The sequence below is a fragment of the Sebastes fasciatus genome, chromosome 3, assembly GCF_043250625.1.
Source record: "Sebastes fasciatus isolate fSebFas1 chromosome 3, fSebFas1.pri, whole genome shotgun sequence".
Taxonomy (NCBI): Eukaryota; Metazoa; Chordata; class Actinopteri; order Perciformes; family Sebastidae; genus Sebastes; species Sebastes fasciatus.
This window is the reverse complement of record NC_133797.1, coordinates 33,917,321-33,944,886: the sequence shown is the minus strand read 5'-3', so window position 1 is coordinate 33,944,886 and position 27,566 is coordinate 33,917,321. Positions and strand designations below refer to the sequence as shown.

The 27,566-nt window shown below is 41.7% G+C and overlaps 2 protein-coding genes across 3 annotated transcripts in view; one reads left to right on the top strand and one right to left on the bottom strand.

Moving 5' to 3' along the window:
* The window catches only part of pik3r5 (phosphoinositide-3-kinase, regulatory subunit 5), an 82,474-nt gene extending 66,454 nt beyond the window's left edge, over window positions 1-16,020 (bottom strand). The window contains exon 1 of the mRNA XM_074630515.1: window positions 15,955-16,020. The gene's annotated coding sequence lies outside the window, so the exon portion shown is untranslated. The remainder of the gene's footprint in view (window positions 1-15,954) is intronic.
* Window positions 1-27,566, top strand: part of ntn1a (netrin 1a) — a 73,310-nt gene that overhangs the window by 33,887 nt on the left and 11,857 nt on the right. Inside the window, exons 3-5 of one of the 2 annotated variants that reach the window (XM_074630519.1) lie at window positions 4,807-4,995; window positions 15,988-16,137; window positions 20,360-20,413. In XM_074630519.1, the coding sequence (XP_074486620.1) occupies window positions 4,807-4,995; window positions 15,988-16,137; window positions 20,360-20,413 (393 nt within the window). The remainder of the gene's footprint in view (window positions 1-4,806; window positions 4,996-15,987; window positions 16,138-20,359; window positions 20,414-27,566) is intronic. The other variant, XM_074630520.1, reaches the window with a different exon arrangement.

Genomic DNA, 27,566 nt, shown 5'->3' with positions numbered 1-27,566 from the left:
CTTGCCTTGACACAAAGGTGTTTCCACAACACAAGAAACTGAACATCAGAAACAAGCTGACATTCATACTTAAATAGGTAGGAATGTATTTGTGGTTGATGGCAAATCTAACCAGGAGGTCTTATGGAATTCTGTGGAACTGTGGAATTCAGACGACCAAGGCCTGTCAACCTCGGTATACACAATACAACGATTTATCTCATAACATCCATGAGAATAGGTGTCTTAGGGTGATCAACATGTTACATTAAGAAGAGGTAATGTGACAAAAATGATAAGGCTGTCCTCCACCAAAGAAACATCATAAGTTTATTGGAAATAAGTCAATAAAAAAAAAGCGTAAAAAACGACTAATCGACTAAGAAATCTTAGTTGACTAAGACCAAAACGACCGATTACTCGACTAATTGACTAAAAGGGGGCAGCCCTAATTAAAATGAATACCACTCTATAACTAAAAACATTTATTGATGATTATTTGCTTTATGATAATCACTGAATGGAGTACGTTATGACAGACACATAGGGCGATGCATATGAGTGCTATAATACGTTATACATTAAAATGAATTAATAGCAAAGAAGTCTTGTTGAAGGAAAAGGTGTCACTGGGGTATTTGCTCATGACTGACAGCATATTGTTATCTTTAAACAAAAGCTGATTATTCGCCCGATATGAAAGCAAACCATGACTAGATAACACCGAGACGTCTGAATGACAAGCGGTTGTTTTAGAACGCCGCAGGAAAAGCTGGTAAACTCACGCCAGACAAATTGGCTTACAAATCTTCAATTGTTTTCTAATTAAATGTGCTTTAATTTGGCCAAGGCCTTGATGATGTCATTTATAAAACAGTCTGCGCTCATGAAACACTTGGAATTGCGCCAACACTAACATTTTTTCCAATGTGTGAGGGGGTATTGTGTGAACAAGCTTGCATCACGCCCAATGTCAGTGAGTTTAGATAAAGTGCTTCTCACTCGTCCCCATTATCTGACATAATACCTTATGAAGCCTGATACCGTCAGACACAATGTGGCCCCCTGCTCCACACCTTCACATCCAGCTTGTATAATACTGTCTCTTCTTCAGTATCCAACATGCCTTCCAGGACAACATTATTCTCACCGCCGCCGTGTAGTCCGGTGGGCTAGAAATCCCCCAGTCTTCATTTAGGAAGGGCGTGAAACAATCTTTGTAGTGTAACGGAGACGTGTCTGCAGGTCTGAGACCAAGCACTGATCCTCCACTACACTGATCTCTATCACCTGCAGGCGGGCGCAGAGATAGCTTTCACCAAGCGTGGCCCAGAATCACAGAGAGAGGCTGAACCTGCCCTCTGGCATTCACAGGCTGGATTGACAGCCAGCTCAGTGACACAGATTATTACAGAGCTGTCTAAACAGGGAATAATTGAATCCATAGTGTTATCAACTGATCTCTGTGGCTAAAATAAATACCAATTTAGCCACAAAATATCTATGGATGAAAGAAAATGCACTTTTATGGCCTCAACATCTTTTATAATCTCAACAGTTTTGTGCAGAGACGCACACTAAGGGGTTGTGGCTATCATCAGTGGGCTTCAGGGGGTTTCCAGTGGAGCCAGGAAGGAACGCTGAAAGGCTAACAACATGAGTCATGCACAGGTGTAAATCTAGCTTAAGACGACAATGGAAACAGCAGATCTTTGTCACTTTAAGGAAAGGATAGGTGTAAATCCAGTCGGGTGAGTCTACAGGACACGAGAGTAAAGGTGGTCGTTTTAACCCGAATTTAGGGGTTCACACAATACCAGAAATTTAGTAGTCGATACCAATACCAGCGGAATTCCACGACTCTCGTTTTACAAAAGTAAAACAATAAATCCCATGTACTTCAACATAATCCTCTCTGTATTATCTAGTTTATATTGTTGTGAAAACATCTCCTTCAAACAACTGGATTTATTCAAGTTTCTCGCCAAAAACGACACATCATGATAACGTTAGAATTTTCCCTCATCCATTTTTTCCTGAATAGCGCCTGAACGCATCCTAATGTAAATCAATGGCACATCCCGATTTCAACACAGATATGTGGTTCGCAATGTAGCATTATCAGGGGAAAAAATAGGGTGCGTCTCCTAGACATGTCGATAGTGAGTTTACTGCATCCCAAACACATTTTTATCATCCCTAAGACGACGGGACGCCATTAGTCTCAAGCCCCGACAGTATTTATGGTACCTGCGGTACTGTAGAAAAATGATTACAGTCACATTTTTTTTAATTATGGCATCGACTTGGTACCAAAGTATCGGTTCTCATGACATTAGTGCTTTGTATTTAGCATGAATCTGGCGATACGATACGTATCATGATACAGGGAAAATTGTTATAGTATGAAGAACACACTGTCATATGCATACAATCTGAGTAAAATAGATAGTGTTTTTGAGAATCAATACAGTATAACAAAACATAAACGCAATACTCGATATATTCTTACACCCCTGCCATGTACTTGGTTACTTGCAAGAATTGAGTGAGAGTTCATCTTTGCTTGTAAACTATATAAACTAACTTTTTATATATAACTGTATAAAATCGATGGATACAATATCACAAAATATCGCAATACTCAATATTTTCTTACACCTCTACATGGCATCCCTACATGAATCTACTCAAGGCGAAGCACATCTTATTTTCCCAGAAAATATAATGGAAATATCATCATCTTCTGGTCTTGTGGCATTAAAAGTCTTGAGGTTTTTTTTTTTGCATTGCAGTCATGACATACTGAGGCTTAAGACCAACAGTGTGAAGCAGGCAGGGAGAACAAGCAGGCACAGATCACTAATTAAACCCCTGCTGTCCTGCAGGAAACACAGAAAGCCAAGTCACTACTGATAAGGCACCGAGCTGCTAATGTGTGTGTGTGTGTGTACTGTATGTGTATTTTAGAAAAGATATTGTAATTAGGTCCTTGGAGTGGAGAGAAAGAGTCTCGGGGGTCCTAAACAGACACACACATCCAGAAAAACACACTCACACACACCAGTGAGACGCCAGGTTGAGGGATGCTGAGGGAAGTGAGAGCTCCTGCATTATGATGGGCAGATGATGAAAAGAGCCGTGTGAAGAGGTGGTGCAGAAAAACACGGACAGATGAACCAACCAGGGGACCCCAGTTGGACCCAGATAACCATACATACACACACACAGTACAGTATGTATGTAGAGCCACAAACTGTATGAGAAGCGCTGCTGTTAATAATGCATGAATGTGTCTGTGGTGGTGGTGGAGGACCGGTGTCTCGGACGGCCGGTCTTAATGAAGCTGGGCATGTCTGCCTCACTCGACTCCGCTGCCAGAGAGTCATGAATAAACATCAGCTGGCTAATTAAACTTAGCGCTGGCAACTGTACTCATCAGTAAACAAGCGGCAGCGGCGGCGAGGGGTCTCGCGCATGCTCACAGGGACACGCAGGGAGAGGAGGAATGGTAATACCAGGCCTTCACTTTCTGTTTAGTACAGTTTGGACTCTGGAGAGCAGGCGAGGACGCCGAGGCGAAGAGCTCTAGAAACGAAAAGGGAGTGATGAGTAGAGTTAGTAACTGAAGAGAGGTAGAAAAAGGACGCAGTGTTTGACCTCATTATCAGAGGACTTTCTCACCTTCCCTCAGACTAAACTCAGATTTCAGTCTTGTAATCACAGACAAATGATTCTGGGAACGACAATAATTTATTACGGTCACAGAAAACACTCTGATCTGATTGTCTACGAAGTGACTACGATTAAACTTAAAAAGGTGTAATTATATTGGACTTATTTCCACTGCCAAGGTGTCAAGACATCATTGTACATTATCACATACCAGTAGGATAGTAGTATTACTTACTGGCATAAAGGCATTGTTTTTCATCTGTGTCAATTCAGTAATAATAAGAAAATGGGACAATATTGAGCGCCTCGGTAGCAGAGTGGTTACAACGCATGCCACATTACCGCAACATCCCATCCTTTGTTGCATGTCATACCCCTCTCTCTCTTTCTCCCCCCATTTCCAATATCTGTCTCTAGACTGTCAAATAAAGGAATACATGGCGAAAAAAGGAGAATATGTAACATTATTGCCTCTACCTGAGAGTTGAGGTGCTCTAAAGGGATACCTAGAGGATTTTAAATTCTCAAAAAGGGTCACATGAGCATGGACAGTTTACCAAACGGGACTACTGGGCACTGGCCCAGCAGCCCAAAAGGTTAGGGGGCCCCTGGGCATGAGCCTCTGTTTGAAGTTACTGCTAACATTTCTCTTTGGAAAGTCACACAGTGGCCACAAAGAGACACAAAACGACCAAAATGAGACACAAAAACAAAACGAGATGCAAAACGACTACAAAGAGATGTAAAACAACCAAAAATGTGTCTCTTTGAATCTGTGGCTCTTGCAGGTTGTTCTCATACACCGTCCATAGCTATACCTACGAAATGTAATGCACTGTAATTCATAAATATCACACAAAATCAATTCAATAATAATCCATAATAATTGTGAATGAGGAAGTATAAAGAGCAGTGAATGCCGCATACGGAGGAGGAGGAGCCGAAATTGACGCTGGACATTCATAGGAAAACGCACGAAAATTGAGGAATAACTTTTTTTTTAGCTCAGCTATAACATATTTAAAGCAGGTTCAATAAAACCATCATTTACCAACTATTAGTCTGTCATCGATAACTGGAACAAATTCTGCAGTAACCTTTTTGTTTCACACCGATTTAACCTCTTTGCATCCTGTTTTATTCCCTCCGCAGCCTGTAACTGTAACCTTCACGCCCGAAGGTGTCGTTTCAACATGGAGCTGTACAAGCTGTCGGGGAGGAAGAGCGGAGGAGTCTGCCTCAACTGTCGCCACAACACGGCCGGACGCCACTGCCACTACTGCAAGGAGGGCTACTACAGAGACCTGTCCAAACCCATCTCACACAGGAAAGCCTGCAAAGGTACCGTGCTCTCTCTCTTATCTGGCCAGGGAAAGATTTTAATATAACTTCAATTTCTGATTAAATGAAAAAAGTTCTGAAATATCGCTCTTCGAAATTTCATCCGAGACATGCATAGTAACACTTGCATACTCAATACCAGCTACTGCTGGGATTATTTAGGTCTGATAGGAAACAGTTTGAGATGAATTACAGGAAGTGGGGGGAGCCAGCAGTCTTTTCATTCCTGAGCCTGTCTCGCCCTCATCTCCCTCTCTGTCAGCGGAGATGAGTTGGGGGTCTGTTGGGATTGTGGAGGTCGTGGCGGTATGGGGCGGGTCGGGCTGGGTGTTCCCTCATCGACAGCTGAGTTATTTGGCTTCGTTCGGGGCTGGGGGGTTGGGTGGTGGGGAGTGGGAGAGGGGATGACAGGACAAGCAAAACAAACAGAGCGGAGGTGTGAAGTGATCCCCGGTGCAGGTCAAAGACGAATGAGAAGGAAGATTGGTGGAAGGGCTGCAGGACGAAGAGAGAAGAAAAGGGGGGGGTAAAGCAGGTTGAGAGGGGTGGCAAGGGAGTGAAAGATGGGAGGGAGGGTGAGGAGAAGAGGAAGAGGAGGAGGACAAGAGGAACACACCCCCACACAGGTGTGCTCACAACTCACTGCTGGATGAATCGCCTGCCATCAGCCCTCACCGTAGCTAATAAGGGTCAAAGAAAGAGAGGAGGAGGAGGAAGAGGAAGAGGAAGAGGAAGGGGGGTGACTGAAAAGAGAGAGGGTATATTTTCTCACCTCTTCTATAGCTGCAGGGAAAGATAACAGGAGCTGAATCCCTGTGCAAACAAGCCCAGAGACACCTCAGAGTCGCTCCGTATGGACACACACACACACACACGCACACACACAGAAATACACACATACCTTGTTTGAGGGATTCGGAGCGCTCACTTCCAAAGAGGAAATATTAGCCGCCTGCTGACAGTTTAAGCCTGAGTTTTCTCACATCATTCACCAGGGAGTAAATAAATAAACTGACCAATCAGTCAGTTTGACAGAAGGCATGTCTGAAGAGCAAAACAGCTGCAAAAGAATCCGACATTCAGACAAAGACAATGGTCTGTGAAGATGTATTACATTTACTCACGACTAATACATGACCTTTGCAGATAGAGCATGTGCCACCATGACACGCTTCACGCTGCTGCAACAAAAACATTCATCCGACTAATGCAAGAGAACGTCGCACATTCGGTGTCATTAAATTCCTGACATCCAGCGACCACATCGAGCACGTTTCATTCTCTGCATGAACACAAATTCATAACAAAAAGCTCTGACAAATGCATTTTATTCTCCTCCTCTTCCAGCAGCCGCTCATGAGCCATGTTCTTAAAGTGACATTAACACCTTCCGCGGCTTTGGGCCCATTCTCCTGTCGAGCAGGAATGCAAACACACATTCATCACGACGGGACGTTGTGTATCATTAACCCCTATCCTCCGCTGTGTCTACCAGGCTGGCTAATTGTGGAGATGAAACCTCGCTTTTTTTTTTTGTTGTTCTTACATCCCTTTCTCATGTGTCACAGACTTGATTCTTTCAGCATCCCATAACTCACTTTTATGGGGGGTTTGTTGCTTGTCACAGAAAAGAAAAAAGTTAGATGCCTCGAGGTCCTGCTGTGCATTTCACCACAGAATTAAGAACTGTGAAATCTGTTTACTTGCAGACAAAAGATACAGTTTACAATATACAGTAGACTAAATGTAGAGCATAAAAGCATAATAGATACTGCTAATTAGAAAGATATGTGCCAAAATGCAGCAAATGTTTTATCCTATTCTTATTAGGGCTGTCAATCGATTAAAATAGTTAATTGCTATTAATTGCATGATTGTCCATAATTAATCTCGATTAATTTAAAAAAAATGTATCTGTTCAACATGTACCTTAAAGAGTCAAGTAGTTCATACTCTTATCAACATGTGAGTGGGAAAACATGCTTGCTTTATGGAAATGTATGTATATATTTATTTATTATTGGAAATCAATTAACAAAAATGTACATAAAAGTGTGTCAGTGTGCTGACTTGACTATGACTTGCCCCAAAACTGCATGTGATTATCATAAAGTGGGCATGTCTGTAAAGGGGAGACTCGTGGGTACCCATAGAACCCATTTTCATTCACATATCTTGAGGCCATGACAGATTTTCCTCGCCAAAATTTAGGGTAGGTTTGGAGCATTATTTAGGCGCCTTACTGACAAGCTAGTATGACGTGGTTGGTATCTTTTTCTAGTTTCATATGATACCAATATCTTCACTCTAGCTTTAAAACCAAGCCTGCTACAACCTAAAAATCGCAAGTTGCGTTAATGTGTTAAAGAAATTAGTGTCATTAAAACTAATTTACGCGTTATTATCCCGTTAACTTTGACAGCCCTAATTCTTATATTCATGTCTGGTAAATAATTAAATCATATTTGACTTAGGTATTGGCGGTATAATTTGTCATTATACCAAATTTTCTCCACATTTATAAATGATGGATAGTTTCGCAAACAAATGATTAATCCAGCATATTTACGATGTTTACAGGCTGCTTTTCATTACTCCTTTATTGCTTCCACTGGTGAGTGTCTCAGTCTGCTAGCAGCCACTGACATGAGAGACCTTGGAAACGAGCAACGTTTGGGTCACCAGATCAGAACAAATCCATGAATGGTTTTGCTGTAGAGCCAAATTAAAGCAGAGTGAAAACCACCTCAGAGTTCATGTAACGATAAAATGTTTTTCACCATAACTGGAGAACAGCCTGCCTGGAGTGAGATAAATCAGTTTCTACTACTGATGTGGAAATCTGCTCTCATACGACGTCGATGACTCATTTGATGTTAGGAAACTTTGGTTAAATGAGTCATGAAGTGAAAGTCAAAACAGCAAGTCAGAAAATTTTGAAAAATGCACCTGGTGTGGACCTCTGGCATCCGGAGTAAACTGGATATGTGGGGCCGGCTCTGTATTTTATGTCCGTGTAAAGCTTTTTGATAACTAGTGCTACTGATTTGACTACTGATTCCTGACAGCAACTCTGCCTCCGTCTGTCCGTCTGTCCTCTGTGCATGGACTCTGTCTCAGGGCAGCCTGCTTCTCTCATCTGTTCTGACTCGCTCTCGCTGAGGGAAACCTGCTGCTGATGTGATGTGTACATGCAACCTTTAGCCTCTTTTTAAAATTGTTTTAAAAGAATGTCAGAACTGAGAGCATTGCAATTAGGGGTGTAAATCAAAAGTTTCATCACGATACTAGGGCTGGGCAATATGGCCAAAATCTTCTATCCCGATATAGGTCATTTCATATACCGATATATATCCCAATATAGCATGTTTTCTGGTAATTCAATAAATAAATGGTCTATATATGAAATAACCACAGGGTAAAGCCTACTTGTGTACACTCCTGTCTGAATTAAATACTTGACAAATGAAAAATATTGAGTATTTTCATATTTTAAGAACTTGCATGCAAAATGAAAATAACAATTTCAAGGGAAATTGTAGAGAAAACAAAATACAGCCTATATCGCAATAGAAACGACAGAAAGATATATAGAGCTGGACATTTTTATATCGTTTTGACGATACATTGATCATGATACGATATTATATTGATTATCTGGACAACGATACGATATTTGCCGATATCACAAAGTCTGCCACGATACGATTTTGATTTGATTGAATTCAGGGTCATGTGATCGATATGAAACGATATCATAAATGTCTATTTAACACAATCAGTTACATTTATATCAACTCACAAAAAAAACAACTAAACTTTGATGACCATTTTATTACTGGGCTCATCCAGACAATCAAATGAAAAATAATGTATTCTTTTTAATAAAAATAATAAATCTAAAGTGTGAATTCCCAAATAAAGGCGCATCTTAATGATGATGATATGTATCGATATTTTCACTTTGCACCAATATATTGGATCGTTGAAAAAAATAAAAATAGACCTCCTGTTGTTCACTATAAAGTGCCACATTTCTCACGTTTAAGCACTGTTTGAAGGATCCGCTCCAACGGAAACGGTGACACAGACATGCCATGGGAATTTCAAAATAAAGGCGTATCTTAAAGATGGTGATGTATCTCAATGTTTTGACTTTGCATTGATGATATTTAATCGTTGATAATTGAATCGTTGTCATGGATCGATGTAGCATTACATCCCTAATTGCAATGCCCATTTTTCACCAAAGAGCAAAATACAATTAATTGACAAACTTATTAACCGGTTAATCAGTATTAAAAATAGCCATTATTAGTTACAGCTGCAATTATTGTTCTGATTATCATTATTGTTCATTCTCATGACTCAACATCAGCCCCGCCATGCACAATTTCACCGTTATTAACTTATAGCCCAAAAATACAGCATCAGTGTGCTTTGATAGTGGAATTTCACAACAATTAAATACGATCTATAATGGTATTATTGTTGTAGGATAATGATAGTCCCATAGGCTCGTAGCAGGAGTGCAATCATGTCATATACTCATTACATCAGATTCTCCAAACTAGTAAATACTAAATCATTTCACCCACAAACTCACTCACTGACTCCTTCACATTCTCACCAAACTAAAATATAAACACATTTCATCATCATTTATACAATTGTCAGCTTACCCAAACCGTTTTGTTCAATTTAATCCATGAAATTTGCCAGAGTGTATATGCACGTCCCGCGTCTCCCAGCTCTGTGTAATTATAAGCAAACACTGTCCAAGTTCTACTGAGGTATTCAGTTACATCAAAACAGACGTACAATAAAGGATCTGTGGCAATTATACCCCAAGCTGACAAATGATACGAAGCATGAACTGTTGCTTTTGCCAATTAAAACATTTTCGCAAACTATATTTGGAGAGTTACAGATGAAGACTTTAAAAGGTGTGTGTCATTGTGTTACATGCTCTCTCTGTTAATAAACGTACCGTTGCCACACACACCGCTTTTTCCTTACGTCAAACACCTATGTGAGCCGTCAAAAGTCTCGCCCGGTCAAATTCTCTCAGGTTCACCACATCATAACTCAAGATAATTCAATGAAACTCAAACTGCAGAACTAATTTCTGTCCGCTCCTCAAGCAGCGTGAGCGCTGCGCCGAAGTGACAGCAATTAAGAGGTTTGGTTATTTATTGAACTCCAAGAGAGAGAGCCCTTTAGCTGTGTGGCTTTTCTGGAGGAGAATGGCCACCGTGAGGAGCGCGGGGCAGGTCGAGGAGCACAAGAGTTTGCTTTTATATGCGTAATACAATCCTCCCCGAAAGCAGCTCATTTCCATAGGAGACCATTACGAGCAAAAAAGAGCAGCGGCAGCTTTATCCGCTGCAGAGCGAGCCGTTGCCCGGTGGCTACATTTACACGCCGAAATTTATAACCTCACCCCTCATTGAGCGAGAGTGTAAACACAGCATACGTTTCAAGCTGCTCTTGTTTGAATCTTTAACTGTTTGAAGCCTCTGAATAAAACACACACTGAGCGTATTTGACGAAGAAATGCATTAACTTAAAAAGGTGATAGTGAGATTTGAGAGGAGATGCAGCCCTCTGGGTGGTCTTTCAACACGTCTGACATAGAACTGAGATATCACTCTACGGTGTCGGCTCTATGTAGAGTTTAATCAGCTGTCTGTTATCCCCGTTTGTCACGCTGGCACTGATTTTAAAAGTCTTAATTTAATTTAAAAAAAAGATAAACATTTCCTTAAGAACCCATCTTGATGCGGAGTTGACAGTACGATAATATTGATATACTTGAGTAACGAAATATTAGGTTTTGTGATACTGTGTCGATTCTCAAAAACATTTTTTTTTAAAACTAATTTCATTTTTAATTAATAGTTTACATGCAAAGATTCTAGGGCTGTCAATTGATTCAAATATTTAGTCGTGATTAATTGCAAATTAATCGCACATCTTTTATCTGTTCAAAATGTACCTCAAAAGGAGATTTGTCAAGTATTTAATACTTTTATCAACATGGGAGTGGACAAATATGCTGCTTTATGCAAATGTATGTATATATTTATTATTGGAAATCAATTAATAGCACAAAGCAATGACAAATATTGTCCAGAAACCCTCAAAGGTACTGCATTGATTATAAAAATAATATGCTCAAATCATAACATAGCAAACTGCAGCCCAACAGGCAACAGCTGTCAGTGTGTCAGTGTGCTGACTTGACTATGACTTGCCCCAAACTGCATGTGATTATCATAAAGCGGGCATGTCTGTAAAGGGGAGACTCGTGGGTACCCATAGAACCCATTTTCATTCACATATTTTGAGGTCAGAGGTCAAGGGACCCCTGTAAAAATGGCCATGCCAGGTTTTTCTCGCCAAAATATAGCGCAAGTTCAGAGTGTTATTTAACCTCCTTCTCAACAAGCTAGTATGACATGGTTGATACTAATGGATTTCTTAGGTTTTCTAGTTTCATATGATACCAGTATCTTCCCTCTAGCTTTAAAACTGAGCCTGCTACAACCTCTGAAAGATCAATTGCGTCAACGAAAAATTTGAAATGAATTTGCGTTAACGCGTTATTATCCCGTTAACTTTGACAGCTCTAATCACAATATATTGAATCGTAACCCCTGTATAATAATACGTATCGTATCGCCCCATTCTTGCCAATACACAGCCCTAGCCTACAGCATTTTGAACGACAATGATAACTACACGAGAGGCCAAATAATGAGCCCTGCTCTGGATTAGTCCTCCTCAGAGAGCCATCTAAACTTAATAAAATCAAGCTTGAGCAGGTTGGCGTCGGTCCTGTGTCTGATGGATTGAATTCAGGCCTTCACATTCGAATCCGAACATCAACCGTCATGTAATTGCGTCGGTCAGCGGGATGATGAGGAACATATTTTTTGCACACAGAGGGAAATTAGGCTTTTTATTGAGGGACGGTCTGTTCCAATCAGAATAACATGTTAAAAACCTACTCCCCTCCCCTCAGCACATGTCTCCCATTGACACAGTAGGGCTTTTTTTTATTGACCACACATAAAATGCTTTTGGGATTTGAAAAATATTCTTTTTCATTACTTCATTTTTAGCTCTGGATTTCCATCGGGTGTGTGTGCTATGTGCGTGTTTTCAATTAGAACGCACATCAAACGTCGTTCACAAATATCCGACATTTTTGGCTCTTGCTTTGTGGCAAAAAAGCTGTTCGGGGCCATTGCAGCTTAATACTCTGATCAATAAAACACCAAACAACACAACAAGCGGGACACACCCTCTACGAGATAAACACGTCATTTGGAGAGCTGTTTATGTATAGTGCAACGACCCAATAACGCCATCTCTTTCTGCTTGTGGAGGAGTATAAACCTAATTATAATAGAACGCAGACTCGGGTAGCTTGGCTTCATTCCAGGGCCAACAAATTATTCTTATTGGCACCGAACACACAAGCCAAATGGGGGGGAGTTCAGACTTCAAACACCAGCTTTATGGTAAACGATTGGCAGAGTTCAAAATTCTCACATTGTGCAATCTCAGACTGAGCCCTGCCTTTGAAAAAGTCTTCCACCCTCCCCATTAACCAAGAACATTTGTCATTCTTTTATTTGCAACTCCCAGCGCCAAAGGCTTCATTTAGCGTTAGGATTTCTGTCTTCATCGAGAAACATGACAGTTATACAGGGCTAATCCCTTAGATTCAGCTCCACGTTGTTAGGGAAAGACCACAGGTTGCCTTATATACACACAGCTACACTTCTTATCATAAACTTCTGTCACTTTTCCTCGCTGGGAGACAGAAAGAGGCCTCTTTGCTCTCTCTTCTTGTCCCCATATCTCCCCGAGCCATCTGTAGTAGCCATGGAGCTGAGCACACAGCCACTTAACCGTTAAGTGGACACACACTTAAACCAGAAACTCTCACTCACACCTCCGGAGTAAGCTGGTCCTTTAGCCAACAGGTGGGTCATCCAGCCAGAGAGTCAGACAATCTGTCATCCAAACCGGACAGCCAAGTCAAGGACCGACCGTGGAGGAGGAGAGGGAGGCTAGAGTGTTTCCCACCTGTAGACCATGTGCTGTGCAACTTGATTTACTGGCAGGCTTGAGGCTCGGAGCTGTGGTTACCAGGAAGACGCACTATAAATATAACCTGAGCTCTCTGAAGCTCCAAACCAGAAACGCACTTTGCCCTCCCGTGCCTCAAACTCCTCTGACATGCTCCTAAATTTACGGGCCTGAAGACGTGCCGCACCGGCCTCCACGCTGTTTATTGGGCTTCCTGAGGCTGAGCGTGTGTGTGTGTGTGTGTGTGTGTGCTGTTCCTCCCCACTGAGCTAGACACAACTAAGCAATGAAAGCGGTGACAGATTGGTCTGATAAAGGGTACAAATAGATACACACACCTTTAAGGAGGCTTCTGTCTGATAAGGAGGGCGAACAGCACACAAACACACTGAGGAGAGATAAGAGCAGCAACAGAAGCTGAATCACAGGAAACAGGCAATAGAGATAAAAGAGAGAGAGAGTGTGTGTGTGTGATAGAGAAGAGGCGGCCTGCTGAAACCTAAATTATGGACTTCAGCCATAGGATGGAGTTGTACTTCAGTAGTATATATATCTCACAAAACAACAGCTATGTTGTTTCCAAGAGGTCAATCATAAAGAGTACCGATTCAGTATTACATTACAGCAGTGTTTTCCCTGAGGCCCGCTGTAATGTGGATCTCCCAGAGAGCAGCTCCCTCATACCGCCTGGATGAATAACAAACGGATCAACGCTCGAGGTCAAAGTAGAGAACACTTACATTAAACTTTTGAAAGCATCAAATGAAGACATAAATTAAAACGGAAACAAATAACATCTGTTCCTGCAGACAGATTACATGATGTATCATTATGGATTAATACACAGTAGCTTTACTATTAATTCAAACTGGTTTTGATATTTATACGTATTAAACACTAATTTCAATTAGAGCTGCAACGATTAATCAATTAGTTTCCAACTATAAAATTAATCGCCAACTATTTTTACAATCAATTAATAAGTTTGAGTATTTTTTTAAGAAAAAAAAAGCTTCTTAAATGTGAATATTTCCTGGTTTCTTTACTCCTCTATGACAGTAAACTGAATGTCTTTGAGTTGTGGACAAAACAAGACTTGTGAGGACGTCATCTTGAGCTTTGGGAAACACACTGATCTACATTTTTCACCATTTTCTGACATTTTATAGACCAAACAACTAATTGATTAGTGGAGAAAATAATCAACAGATTAATCGACAATGAAAATAATCGTTAGTTATAGGGATGCATCGATACCGGACTGGATATCGGGCCGATACAGACACAAATAGCTGGATCGGATATCGGTGATAATGGAGCCGATCTATTCAATTCAGTTCTATGTTTATACACTATATATTTTATATACTGGAATTGGAATTCTTTTGAAGATTTTTTTACCAAGTTGTTGGTGCACAATTTATTATTTTAATAATATAATATAATAAGATAAAATAATAAATTCCATAAATGTATATTTATGTATTAATTTGTTAGGAAAGTAATGTTTAAGTCAAGCCTGATGTTGCCTTACACATAAAAGAATGATCCCAGTCACTTCCACACATTGGAGCATACAGCTTATTGATTAAACACTAGTATCGGATCGGTATCGGTATCAGGACTGAATAAGCCGCATCGGTGCATCCCTAGTTAGTTGCAGCCCTAATTTCAATGCAACGGGCCGAAATGGACTGATTGTTTTGAAGCTGTAATTTTGTACTCTGGGCTGAACCAGTCAGTGCGGTTAAAAACAAAACAGGCTAAACCACTAAATACCCCCACAAACCTCAAAGTACATAATTCAGCTATACGCCTTTGAAGGCTTTTCAGAGTGACAAGTGACACAACGCAGAAAAAAAATCTTTCGGGAGGGGCGGTGAACCCTGAGGCTGAAGAGTCAGCATCGCTGGTTTTCCATCAGAAATAAACACAAAATATAACACTCATGGGGTGAAGAATATAGTGGTGAGAGTTTGGTGACAAACAGCGTTTTAAGCTTTGTGGGGGTTTTTTTCAGAGTAAAGCAGTTGGAAATGTTGATAGATTATCAAGACTGTTCTGGTCTGGATTAGACTGTCAGGGTTTACTGTACGGACTGACTGTGAGTCAATTCAACCACCTTTTCCTCACCAGAGTCACTATACTATTCACATCCAAAAATAGATGAAAAGAAACAACAGATAACTATCATTCAGCACTGATTTCATACGTTGACAGGGGTTTGGCTGTGAAATGAATTAAGGGCTCGCATCGGGGGGATTTGGGGGGGAAACAATTGGAAAATGATTACATTCCTGAAGCATGTGTGTTCGATAGACCCCCCAGTTTGGGGAGGAAGTGTGACAGACGTTTTCGGGCTCGCGTTCAAAGCCCCGGCATTAATCAGAAACAGGCAATTAGGATTATCCTCCATTATTTTATCATTTGGTAAACATGCAGACGCCTTTCTCTTTACCTCACACATACAGCTGCAGAGCGTTTACTCACCAAGGACAAACGCACACAGACACATTTGTATTTGAAGATCATGCTGATACTGTACAGTAACTTGGCAAAGGTATAGACGTGATGTGTACATGCTAATGATCTAATTAGGGAACAGTGCCTCTATAGTCTTATAGAGGATGTGTTGCTCTTTTAGTCACACTTCGCTTCAAAACGTTGGACCTGGAGTAAGTTCTGTCTCTCTGTGCACGCCTCCACCTGTCTCTCACCGCTCTATTATTGTTGCCTCCACTGCTGTGTACCCACCTGCACTCTCTATAGATAGTACATGTTTGTATCTCCTCACATGTGTGTGTGTGTGTGTGTCTCTGTGCGTGTGTGTGTGTGTGTGTGTGTGTGACCACTCACTGTGCCTCTCTTTCTTCCTTTGTTTCCTCACAGCATGTGATTGCCATCCCGTGGGTGCTGCTGGCAAAACCTGTAACCAAACCACAGGACAATGTCCCTGTAAAGACGGCGTGACTGGTATCACGTGCAACCGCTGCGCTAAAGGCTACCAGCAGAGCCGCTCGCCCATTGCCCCCTGCATAAGTACGTGGAAACCCAGTCTTTACCATTATATCTGCCTCACTGCAGGACAACGTGGCCTGGCCCTCAGGTCGACTGCACACATTTTGAAAAGGGAGGGAAACACCAAGACTGTGATGATACACACATGATACACACATTCAAAAACTCACACACTACAGTGCGCTACACTGCTTGAATCCTCTTTTCTTCACAGTGCTTAGTGTCTGACTGTGTTCAGTTTTTCTGACCAGTAAATCTGCTGGCTTAGATAAACACACCATTAAAAGTGAACCTCGAGGTTATGGTCTCGGCTCGCTGGTCTCCATAAATTTGAGTGAAGACGCAGGGCTGTTAACGCCGGCATCTCCGAGCCCCAAAGTGTCTTAGTCAGAGAAAACTGCAGGGAGCTTTTGGGTTGGATTACAAAAATCAAATCTTGTTCTCAGCCTCCAATGACCATTTTATTAGACAAAATATAGCCTTGTATTATAGTCAAAATGATGAGAAAAATATGGCATTACCTAAGGGAAGGCCTGTAGTTGAAGACTTAAAGCTATAGCCCCGTAGCAAATGACAATTTGTGGATATTTACTGGCTCTTTTGTCTCATTCTGAAAACATGTTTTAATTGGTGCTCTTGCCATTGCAATTAGATACTAGGAATTAACAGCTTTGAGGGATAAATCTCTACATATGCATGGCTGAGGTCCAATAAAAGAATAAAAGAAATCAACTTATCAGATATCGTTGATTCCTGGGAATGTCAAGTAAGAGCTATAAGGTGAAATAAAGTCCCTCTCTATGTGTAATCTGGTCTAATCTTCAACATCCAATAGTTAGATTTAGTGTTTCATTTTAATACAGAGTCGCATTATATCGTTGACTTTGTGTACACCTTCCAGCGCCGTCGGCCATAAATCCACACGAGCCAATTATGAGAAACAGGCTCATTATTTAAACTGGCGTGCGTGGCGGCTGAATACTGATGGAAGATCGCTGATCAACAACAACATCAGCAGAGGGACCTATGGGCTTCGGGGCGCCATTGTTTTTGGCAGCGATTGTTTTTCTTTGTCATTATATAGACCAATTCGTCATGGGAGAAGGCCCCATTATGTTCACAAGTCAACAAACAGGCGTGCACATCATTCCACAGATTCTGATTTATGGTGACATAAATGTTATGTATACGTTCATAAAGTAAGGAGGCAGGTTGGCTTAATCCCAGCTGAGGAAAATCTGATTTTACTCCATCAAAAGACTTGATTCTTTCTTTCTTCCCCTCATACACACAAAGTCTGCACCTTTGCACAGCTGAAACCGCCACTGTTGTGCACCTCTTTCTTTTGCATGCGTCTTTGATACATCTCTGTGGTTTTGTCCTCGTATCCCCCTCCCCGCTGCTGTGTACAGACTTTTTGATGAGCTCCTTTCTGTCCCTCCTGCCCACGATAACAAAACAAGGCATTATGTGTGTTTGATATCTTCTGTTGCCATCCTGCTCCTTTGGAGATATGAGTGCAGTTCTTCATGCATGGTTTCTCCGAGTGTCAACTTCCTACCCACTCGTGAATACAAGATGTATGAAGGAGGGCTGAGAGAATCAAGTCTTTGGACGGCTCTGTTGTAATTTTAGCACAGCAGCAAGGTACAGGGGAGGAGGATGAAACAGAAAAATAACAATGTGAGAGATTCATTAAAAAACATTAATTATGAATCAAAATAACAAAAGACAAAAAGTTTTGGAGAGTAGACTTCATTAAGGCATTTAACAGGATCCAACTGGGAGTCTAGACACCAGCAGGTAAATGATGGAACCTACTCAAAGTTTTTTTTAATTATTTTCTGGACAATTTATGCCTTTGTGAAACTAAATTAGGAGGCAGAGAGATGCAACAAACCCAGGGATGTTGCAGTTCATGGTCGGTGCCATAACCTCTAGGCCACCAGGGTGCTCCTATCATATTTTTTTTTTAAAAAGAAAGATTATTGGTCAGATATGGCTATGTATGAAATTTGTGGATGGGGAGCTTTGACAGCGCCTGAGGGTAAAAAATATATTGAGGAAGATTGGAAGGGAGAAGAAAATAATAAATATTCAATAAAAGGGCGTTAGAGGGAAAACAACTTTCTGACTGAACTTCACTAAAGCTTAATTTATGTACACATTTCACACTTTGACACCCAGGTTGTACAAATTATTGCACTGCCTTGAAGGGGACATATCATGAAAAACTTTATTTTTCTGTGCTTGTGCATATATTATCTGGGTATCTGGAGTGATTACCAACCCACAAACTGTGAAATGAGACAACCCAGTCAGTTTTTTGTGAGTTGTCTAGATCAGATTCAACAAGCCATTCAGATTTGGCTCCCCTTCCTATGTCACATGCAGGCTCATTAGAATCAAGGCCTATGGAAAGGAGGCTGGGTCACGGGCGGACATGGGTCTCTGGGTATGGGGTATAACACATGTGCAGTGTAACTGAAGCTGCGGTCGTGCGTTGCGATTGGCTCAATTTCGGCGAGTGCAGGCAGATTTTACTGCGCATGTGTTATATCCTGGAGATATGACGCGTGACCCAGCCTCCTTTCTATAGGCCTTGATTAGAATCATGAAGAGCGCCGGGCTTTGAAGCGAATTTTCGTAGTAGCCAAACGGTGGTACTACATCTTCCGTGTCCGTAATGTGATGCCATTGGGCCCAAAAACTGTTTTTCCCATAGATTTACATTGGAAAAGAGACGTCCGTAAATCAGAGAATATTTTTTTTTTAGGTAAATCAACTTCCCAGTATGAACATTTGAATAGCCTTTATTTAAATCATTAGGTCCTAAAAGTTGTAAAATGCACTAACAGCCGAATCCAGAGTTATTTCCCTTTCTCCGTTCATGTGAATGAGCCGGAGGTGGAGTTAAAGGAATCGCTACTGCGTCTGCTCTATGGGCCCAATGGATGCGGAAGATCGCCGGATGATCCGGGTACTTTATCACGATTATCCGGGGATTTTATCTCTCGACAGTCGAGCCATTTTGGCATCATGCCCCACTGAGCAACTCTCATAGCAATGAACACTGTATCCCGTTCACTTTATACGTCAATGATTAGAATATATCGCCCACGGCTTAAGAACTACCTTTACAAAAGGTGCACCATATTTTTCTCACAAGCCAATTAGAGCAAACTGGGCTTTTTTTGGGAGGGGCTCTTAAAGAGACAGGCGCTAAAACGGAGCGTTTCAGACAGAGGGTGAATACAGGTAAATTCAGACAGACAGTATGAGAAAAATAATGTGTTTTATAAACATAAAAGCATGCAAACATGTTCTAGTAGAACCACAAAATACAAGTATGCACCTGGAAATGAGCATGCTATGTCCCCTTTAAAGTGTTTTTGAACATTTTAAGCCCTTGGCCACCAGCATACCACTTTTGATTTAATCTATCTATCAGATATAACTTTGTGTAAATAAAGAAAAGACACATCAGTCCCTGTCAGTAAGGTATTTAGCAAATGTGCTGCCAACTATCAACCAAAACAATTACACATGTAGCCTGACATAAAAACACAGAGCTTTGAGCAACTCATGGCCGAATACTTCACCCATAAAATGACCTTTTGTATATCAATTACTCACTGAAGGTTACCTGGAATTCTTGAAGATAACGTCGCATGCCAGAAACGGACGAAAACGCAGTAAAATCCATGATGAAATGAAGTAAATGAAGGCCGGAACAGCAAACCTATATAAAAAAATCAGTTTACAAACTCTCACACAACTCGTGCAGTATAATGCAAGTCTTGTTTATCCAGTTGCATGCTCAGTTCTTCCCAAACACGTGCATTTTTGCCAAAATATTACTATTTAAAACATTTCCACCACTACTGTCTCGTGCCCATGCGCGCTGCGAGTCCAGACACGTCCGAAGTGCGTTCGGCTGTTTCCGGAATTCTCCGTTCACCGTGACGGCATGCGAGAATAAACAACGTTTTATTCATGATTTCAAGGTAATGCACAGTGAGTATTTGATATACAAACAGTCATTTTAAGGATGAACAAGGTCATTCCTTTAACACTCATATATTTTCAGTTCTTTGCATTGTTTTGCCTTAACCCTTCCTTATCAAATGTGCACATGTATTCACTGTATACTACCATGCATGCACACAAAGACAAACAGACATGTATGGATGCACATAGTAATAATTTATTTGTGTCTATGTCATGTTTTCTCTGGGAGTAGAGATTCCAGTTGCACCTCCTACAACTCCATCCAGCAGTACAGAGGAGCCATCAGGTGAGTACAGGCAAATTTTGACTTTTTTCCTGATATTTATGCATATCTATTAGAATCACATCTGGCCTTGGGGGGAAAGATGTAGAAGTAAGTATAATGTGGGATGTTTCAACAGTTCCACGCCTCACCACAATATTTTTCCACAAAAAAAACAGACTGCTGTATAAATTGGATCCCTCTTGCCTCTTCCCCCTCCTTATTAAGGCTTCATGAATATTAAATCCATTAGCAGCTTCCCTGGGATGTGCCTCCTTTAATCTCTCACACTTTCACAATTAATCAGTCTAACTGCGGCACAGTGGGGTGTTGGTCCAGCATGCAGCACGGGGGGCTGACAGTTTGTTTGATTTGATGATTTTTCATCTCTCCAAACTCCCTCTTTCCATGTCTGATGCAGTGAAGGAAGTGAGGTGAACTGGATGCACTTTTTTCATTCGTTCACAAGATGATTCGTGTTTGAAATTATACCATAACGTGGGATTTACTGTCCTATCTTCAGGGACGGGATATGACATCAGGATTAGTAGACTTACATTAGAGCTGAATGACCTTAAATCTATATGACAATACATAGTCAGAATGGGTTTAATAATGGTAAATTTAACTATAAATGTTGTTTTTTTAATATATGAGTGCATGACATTTTATTTCTCATGCCAGCTCATTTCTTTGAAGCGATTATGACCACATATTCTGGACTGTGAGCTTATTTATTGGCTGAATTTCTGCTTGTTGTAGCTATTTTCAGTTGAATTATGTGGGATCCTTTTATTGAAAATTGTGATTTGAGTAAACTTGGAACAGTAAGAGACTCATAATGTTGGTAATTCAATTTATGATGTGGTATAAATACTACAAATGTGAAACACAAAAACTTGAACACAAACAGACACCAAACCCTGTCGGAATAAGTTCCGCATTTTGTCTTTTGGGCCTCATGGTGGAAAAAGTTGAGTCATCCGGCTCGCGGCATGTTTGCTCTGTCTCACCCATGAAGTTGCAGGAGGCCCAACGCATGTTATGTATGTGAGTGAGTGTTTTTCCTGCAGCTGTTGTCAGGCCCTCCGAGGTCCCCTAACGTTCCCCGGACAGCTTCGATTGACAGCGCAGTCAGGATACTGCCGGTCCCCAACCCTCCTCCACCTCTTTTCTTTTCTCTTCCAGTCTCTTTTTCGCTTTCCTCCACCTCCTTCGTCTCCCTCTGTTTCACGCTTTGTCTTCACATAACACGGTGGGTGGTGCCGAGCTAGAATATCTGGAGTTTCTCCGGGCCCCCCTTGTCAGGAATCTGTCCACTTTTGGGGTGTAGGAAATTTTCCTCACCTCACTGAGGGATTACTGGATAAGTGAGAGAAGGAGCCGTGTTATCAACTTGAATAAATGCAAAGTTGATCAGCATATTTATTGCTTTTCTGTTTCAACATTGAAAAGTTACATTTGGATATTTGGGGGTTGTATGAAAACTACCTTTACCTCTCCCTATTACCCTTATCTTGTGAAATCTTTGCCTGTGGCTACATCCTGGTTCAAGGCTTCTTATAATCCCATTGATTAAACCATGTCATTAAACTAATGTAAACACAACCTGAAGGAGACTGTGCAATGACATAAAGATAATCTAATCACAACAGAGAGTTCTGGGAATTTCTCTCTCATATGTATAATGGGCACGAGACCGTTCAGCCCAAAGAGGTTGAAATCAAGCAGATTGCGAGGTGGAGCACCTTGATGGACGTCCTGCGTCGGCCACGTCAGAATCATGAAGGGTCCCGCTGGACCACCCGGGCTCGAGGCCCAGAGGATGAATACATTACCCTCTGAGAAGGTTGCAGAGCAAACACACCTCTCTCTCAGCCTGGTATTCAAACAGCTATGATATCACCTAATATGGGATTGCAAACAGATGTGGTGGTTTTATCAGATCATCGGACAATATTTTCCACCCGACTAATAGTAACTGCACCAGAGTAAAGATTAGCATTATAGATTTTTTTTATTTCTAAATTGTTATTATTATATATTATATAGGGCTTTCAATGGATTAAAATATTTAATCGCAATTAATCGCATGATTGTTCATATTTAATTGTGATTAATCGCACATTTTCATCTGTTCAAAATGTACCTTAATGGGAGATTTGTCAAGTATTTAATACTCTTATCAACATGGGAGTGGGGAAATATGCTGCTTTATGCAAACGTATGTACATATTATTATTGGAAATCAATTAACAACACAAAACAATGACAAATATTGTCCAGAAACCCTCACAGGTACTGCATTTAGCATAAAAAATATGCTCAAATCATAACATGGCAAACGGCAGCCCAACAGGCAACAACAGCTGTCAGTGTGTCAGTGTGCTGACTTGACTATGACTTGCCCCAAACTGCATGTGATTATCACAAAGTGGGCATGTCTGTAAAGGGGAGACTCGTGGGTACCCCTAGAACCCATTTACATTCACATATCTTGAGGTCAGAGGTCAAGGGATCCCTTGGAAGATGGCCATGCCAGTTTTTCCTCGGCAAAATTTAAGTTTGAAGCGTTATTTAGTCTCCTTCGCGAGCCCAGTACAATCTAAAATCCACAAGTTGCGTTAATGCGTTAAAGAAATTAGTGGTGTTAAAACAAATTTGCGTTATTATCGCGTTAACTTTGACAACCCTAATATTATATCATATTATATTATCATTAATAGTAGTATGCGGAGGTAGAAAGAGAAAAGTATGAGACCAAAAAAGAGTGGGAAATCCGAAATCCACAAGAAGAAAAATGAAAAACAGAAAGAGAAAAAAGAATGAGTAAATGGAGGGGGATAAGAAAACAGTGTCGTGGAGAAAAAGGGGAAGAAGATGATTAGGATTCTGAAGACTTTTAGGATCACTTAAAGGTCGGGTCGGTGATCTTGAGAAACTAGCAAGAGTACACTAGATTTTTAAAAATGATCCAACTGAAAACCTGAGCCCAGTGTTGCCAACTCTTTTCCAATGAAAGTAGCTAACAGCATTAGCTCCAAAAGTCCCTAAATCTAGAGAGAAAGTGAGCAACACTGACAGTCCGTCCCTTCAGGCCTCCCTCCAAAGCCACTCCCCCAAAATTATCATTATGAACATAAACATTTTTTTTTTTTATCAGAGCATTTGATTTATTGATTTCTGTCGGGATGTAATGAGTTATTTCAACTAATATAACAAAATATATATATAAAATCTTTACCAACCCTGCTTTTAAGACATGTAGAAAGTTTATTTTGATGATATAGTATGTGAAAAAGTGTCCACGAGTGAGCTAGGGGGTGTTGGGCTGACAGCTGTGAGGCAGGTGCCTTGTTGCGCCTCAGTTGAACGAAGGGGAGGGGAGGGGACGTATTTTACGGAGGGAGGGTGAATGGAGAGCGTGAGGGAAAATGGAGTGGATATTAATTTGTCTCCTGCAGCAGGGCTCTCTCCCCCTCTCGACCACACGGAGGGCTGGAATGCATGGAGAATACCTCCGATGGTGTGGCCCAGACAAAACACACATTGTGCTGGTAGGTCACGGATGGTGTGAGTCGCCACTCCCACGGGTCGTGACAGAGACGTCTGCGCGGCAACGAAAATGTGGAGGAGATTAACCGCTGATGACCTGCGATGGCCGGCTCGGGCCTGTCAGGATGCGAGATGTGAAAGTTACTAATGATGATGATGAGGAGGAGAGTTGGAGTGACGATGATGAGGCTCGTAAGGGTAACGAGGTTCAGTCTCGTATGTGTGTGTGTGTGTGTGTGTGTGTGTGTCTCGTCCGAGGCTGGAAGTGATCAGAATCTGTGGCGGACCCCTCCTTTAGATTTTTTGGACGTGAGTCTTGCTTCACACGCCCTGCTCAGTACTTGTCAACTCCGCCGCGCTTCGCAGTCATGTCAACGTGGGATCTTGTTGCGCCTCATAATTGTGGAAGAAATAATGGTGAAAGAAATTTTGGGCCAAAAATAGAACAGCACAGTATCAGATTCTCATTATCGATATCAAACTTTTGCACGCTATTTACTTTTTGGTGCCAAAAAAACGTTTTTTAATGACATGAAAACCTTGGCAGGGTTACGTTCTCTCTCCGTGTCCATGTTTTTGGGTGATAACCAACAGGAGTCCCCACTGCCATGACTCATCTGAACCTCATCAGTTACAGTAACAGAGGACGAATCAACTCATCAGAACTGATCGCACGCCACCCGGAAATCTCAAATCAGGTCAAGACCTCTAACAGCCTCTTCGCTGGCTGTTGTCTGCCCAGAAAACAAACCATCTCTTTACTCTCTGACGATACAATGAGAGAAGAAGCGGGGGGGGACTCCTTCTCTTTCTTTCCTCCTTTCTCTCTCCGTCTTCGCTGGACGGGATCCAAACTCTCGGCTCTTGTGTGAGCGGAGGAGAACAGAGCGGGGCAGCACACTGGGCGCCATAATCTAATTACATGCTTTATTTGCCGCAATTTGTTTCTCAATCAGTCTGGTCGAGGGAGAAAGCCCTCCTCCTGGGCCGTCATTTACACCTCCTTGTCTCGCTGCTCTGGTACCTCTGATGCCGCCGTGCCTCTGCGGCCACGTTCACACTGAGCATCTTGTATCTAGATCTAGTTGATGTAGATTGGCTGTTCACACCTGGCTGTGGCTCGAGAGACCACTGGAGATCAGATTTCACTCGCCTGGGTACATTCGATGTTATCTGTGTGATGAACAGCAACAACAACATACTTATTAGTAGTTAGAATAATTATCAGTAATGTGGATATTATGACTAATTATGTATAGGCAAATAATAGAACAGTTTGCTGAGTTCAAAATATTAGATTCTAGATCGATGTTGGGGAGTTTGATTTTAAGTTGGATTTGTTTCCCTTTTTCTTCTCAGGCACGTTCACATTGCCTTCAACCAGCCACGGTAGTTGTCCCTCATCATTTCACTGTAGCCATTGTTGTTGTCTGAGTTTTGAGCATGAATATTTCAGGATTTTTTAGGTTACAGTAGGCCTACATGTTGACTACGCCACAATTAATGTTGAGGATCAGTAAACAAAGCTGCAGTATACGAAAGCATGCACGGAGCATTGTCCACTACCATTTTTATATTTTCAGAATCAGAATTACTTTATTGATCCCCAGGGGGAAATTGGGAATATTTTGGGCATGTTTTACTTAGTGGTCTTATCGGTCCAATACTGACTCAAAGAGGTGGAATGGGTATTGGTGACAATGGGCAGATCTGGTGTCGGATACCATTATTTGAATGATTAAAAATTCAGTACGTTTATATCTATGCATTTTTTTTTTTCCTTGGAAGGAGGTATCGTTTTCATCGGCGTTGGTTTGTTGTTTTTTTTGTTTCTCTTTCTGTCTGTCCGTCTGTTCGCAGGATTACTCCAAAAGTTCGCAATGGATTTGAATGAATTTTTTTGGAGGGGTGGAGTGTAGCACAATGAACAATCCATTAGATTCTGGTGGCGATCCGGGCCATGATTCAGGAATTTTTTTAAGAATTCCGATCAGCCTGAGCATTAAGACCACAGGGTATAACTCATGCACAGTGTAACTGATGACGCGTTGATGACGCATGACCACGCCTTCTTCCTCCTTCTGAGAGCAAAGAGATACATGTGTGGATGTGCAGCAACACACCGTGTTAATAATAAGCCGATCACCTCACAGTACCGCAAGGTGTGACCTGTGATCTGTTTTTAAAGTCGGGCACCTTGGCGGAGGTCTGCGCTCTCCGAGTGCGATTCTAGTTACATTTTGTTTTACAAAGTTAGTAAAGCAATGTTTAAGTCAAGCCTGATGTTGTCTTACACATAAAAGAATGATCCCAGTCACTTCCACACAGTGAGGCATACAGCTTAATAATTAAACACTGGTATCGTATCGGTACTCAGTATCGGCCGATACACAAAGCCCAGGTATCCCCATCAGGGCTGAAAAAGTGGGATCGGTGCATCCGTATGTACTACTGTACTACCTAACACTGGCTGGCTACTGAACCCAGGCCTACTTGCTTCCATATATGGTCCCTGTAAAGCTTTGGCTCCAACACATAGAACTGTACAGTACTGTATTCTGTCTTAAAGCAGCTTTAGTAAGAAGCCCCCCAAATGAGAACGATTAGCTTAAAGGGCTGTACAGCACTTTGATAGGAGGGGCAAAGGTCCACCTCTCAGTTACGCACTTCTCAGTGCTCTGAAAGGCAGGAGACAAAGCGCCGTAGTAACTACATCTACTCAGAACACCCAAAGCACATTTTAGCTCAGTGCTACAGGACTGCTCCCACTTCCCCTGCTTGTAACGCGCGCACAAAGGGAACATTTGTCCTCGCGGTAGGGGACTGCCTGGCCCTAAATGGGGATCTCGGGGTGCTCTCAGCGGGGCCCAGAGCTGTGTCTCAGGGGTACACTAATGGGGAACGAAAGGCTATCAAAGGGAAGTATCATGATGGCATCAAGGGGGGTTATGAGAAAACAAAGCGTCCTTTCCACAGCTCCCCCTTCCATCATTTACATGGTAATCAGGTGCAGCTCATATAGACTCCTCTGTTTCATTTACTTTGCCTATTTTTCTCTCTATTTACTACCAGCAGCTTCGACTTGTGAGGCGACCAGCTTTTGCTGATTTGGGGATTTAACTTAATATCCTCCTCCTCATCTTCTTCTTCTTCTTCTTCTTCCCACCCCCCTGATAAACTTCACTCCTGTCTTCTTTTTTTGTCAACCTCTCCACCCCTACGCTCTCTACCAGCATCCATTCTCCCGCCTCCTTCCCTGCATTTTTTCTTGTCGCGGTGTTCCCCGGGCAACCTCATTCAAACAGAGTATAAAGGAGAGTAAAGGCATGGAGCAAAGATCTGCTCGCAACAATGGAGTTTGTTCATATTCAGGCTGCCTGAAAGCTCCGATCCTTCTTCCACCATCACTCTCACTACTCGCCGTCCATCCATCTCTTCCTCCCTCCTTTCTTTTTTACTATACTCATTACAGCTTGCAGCACTAAACCAAATCAGTACTCTGGATCCAATTTATGCCAGTTGGGAGAGCGCTAAAGGAGCAGAAAAGAAGGGAAAACAAGTTTTTCCTTTTTCATGATATGGCCTCACGTCACGCTGTTCTGGCTGGCATGTGGCTGGCAGC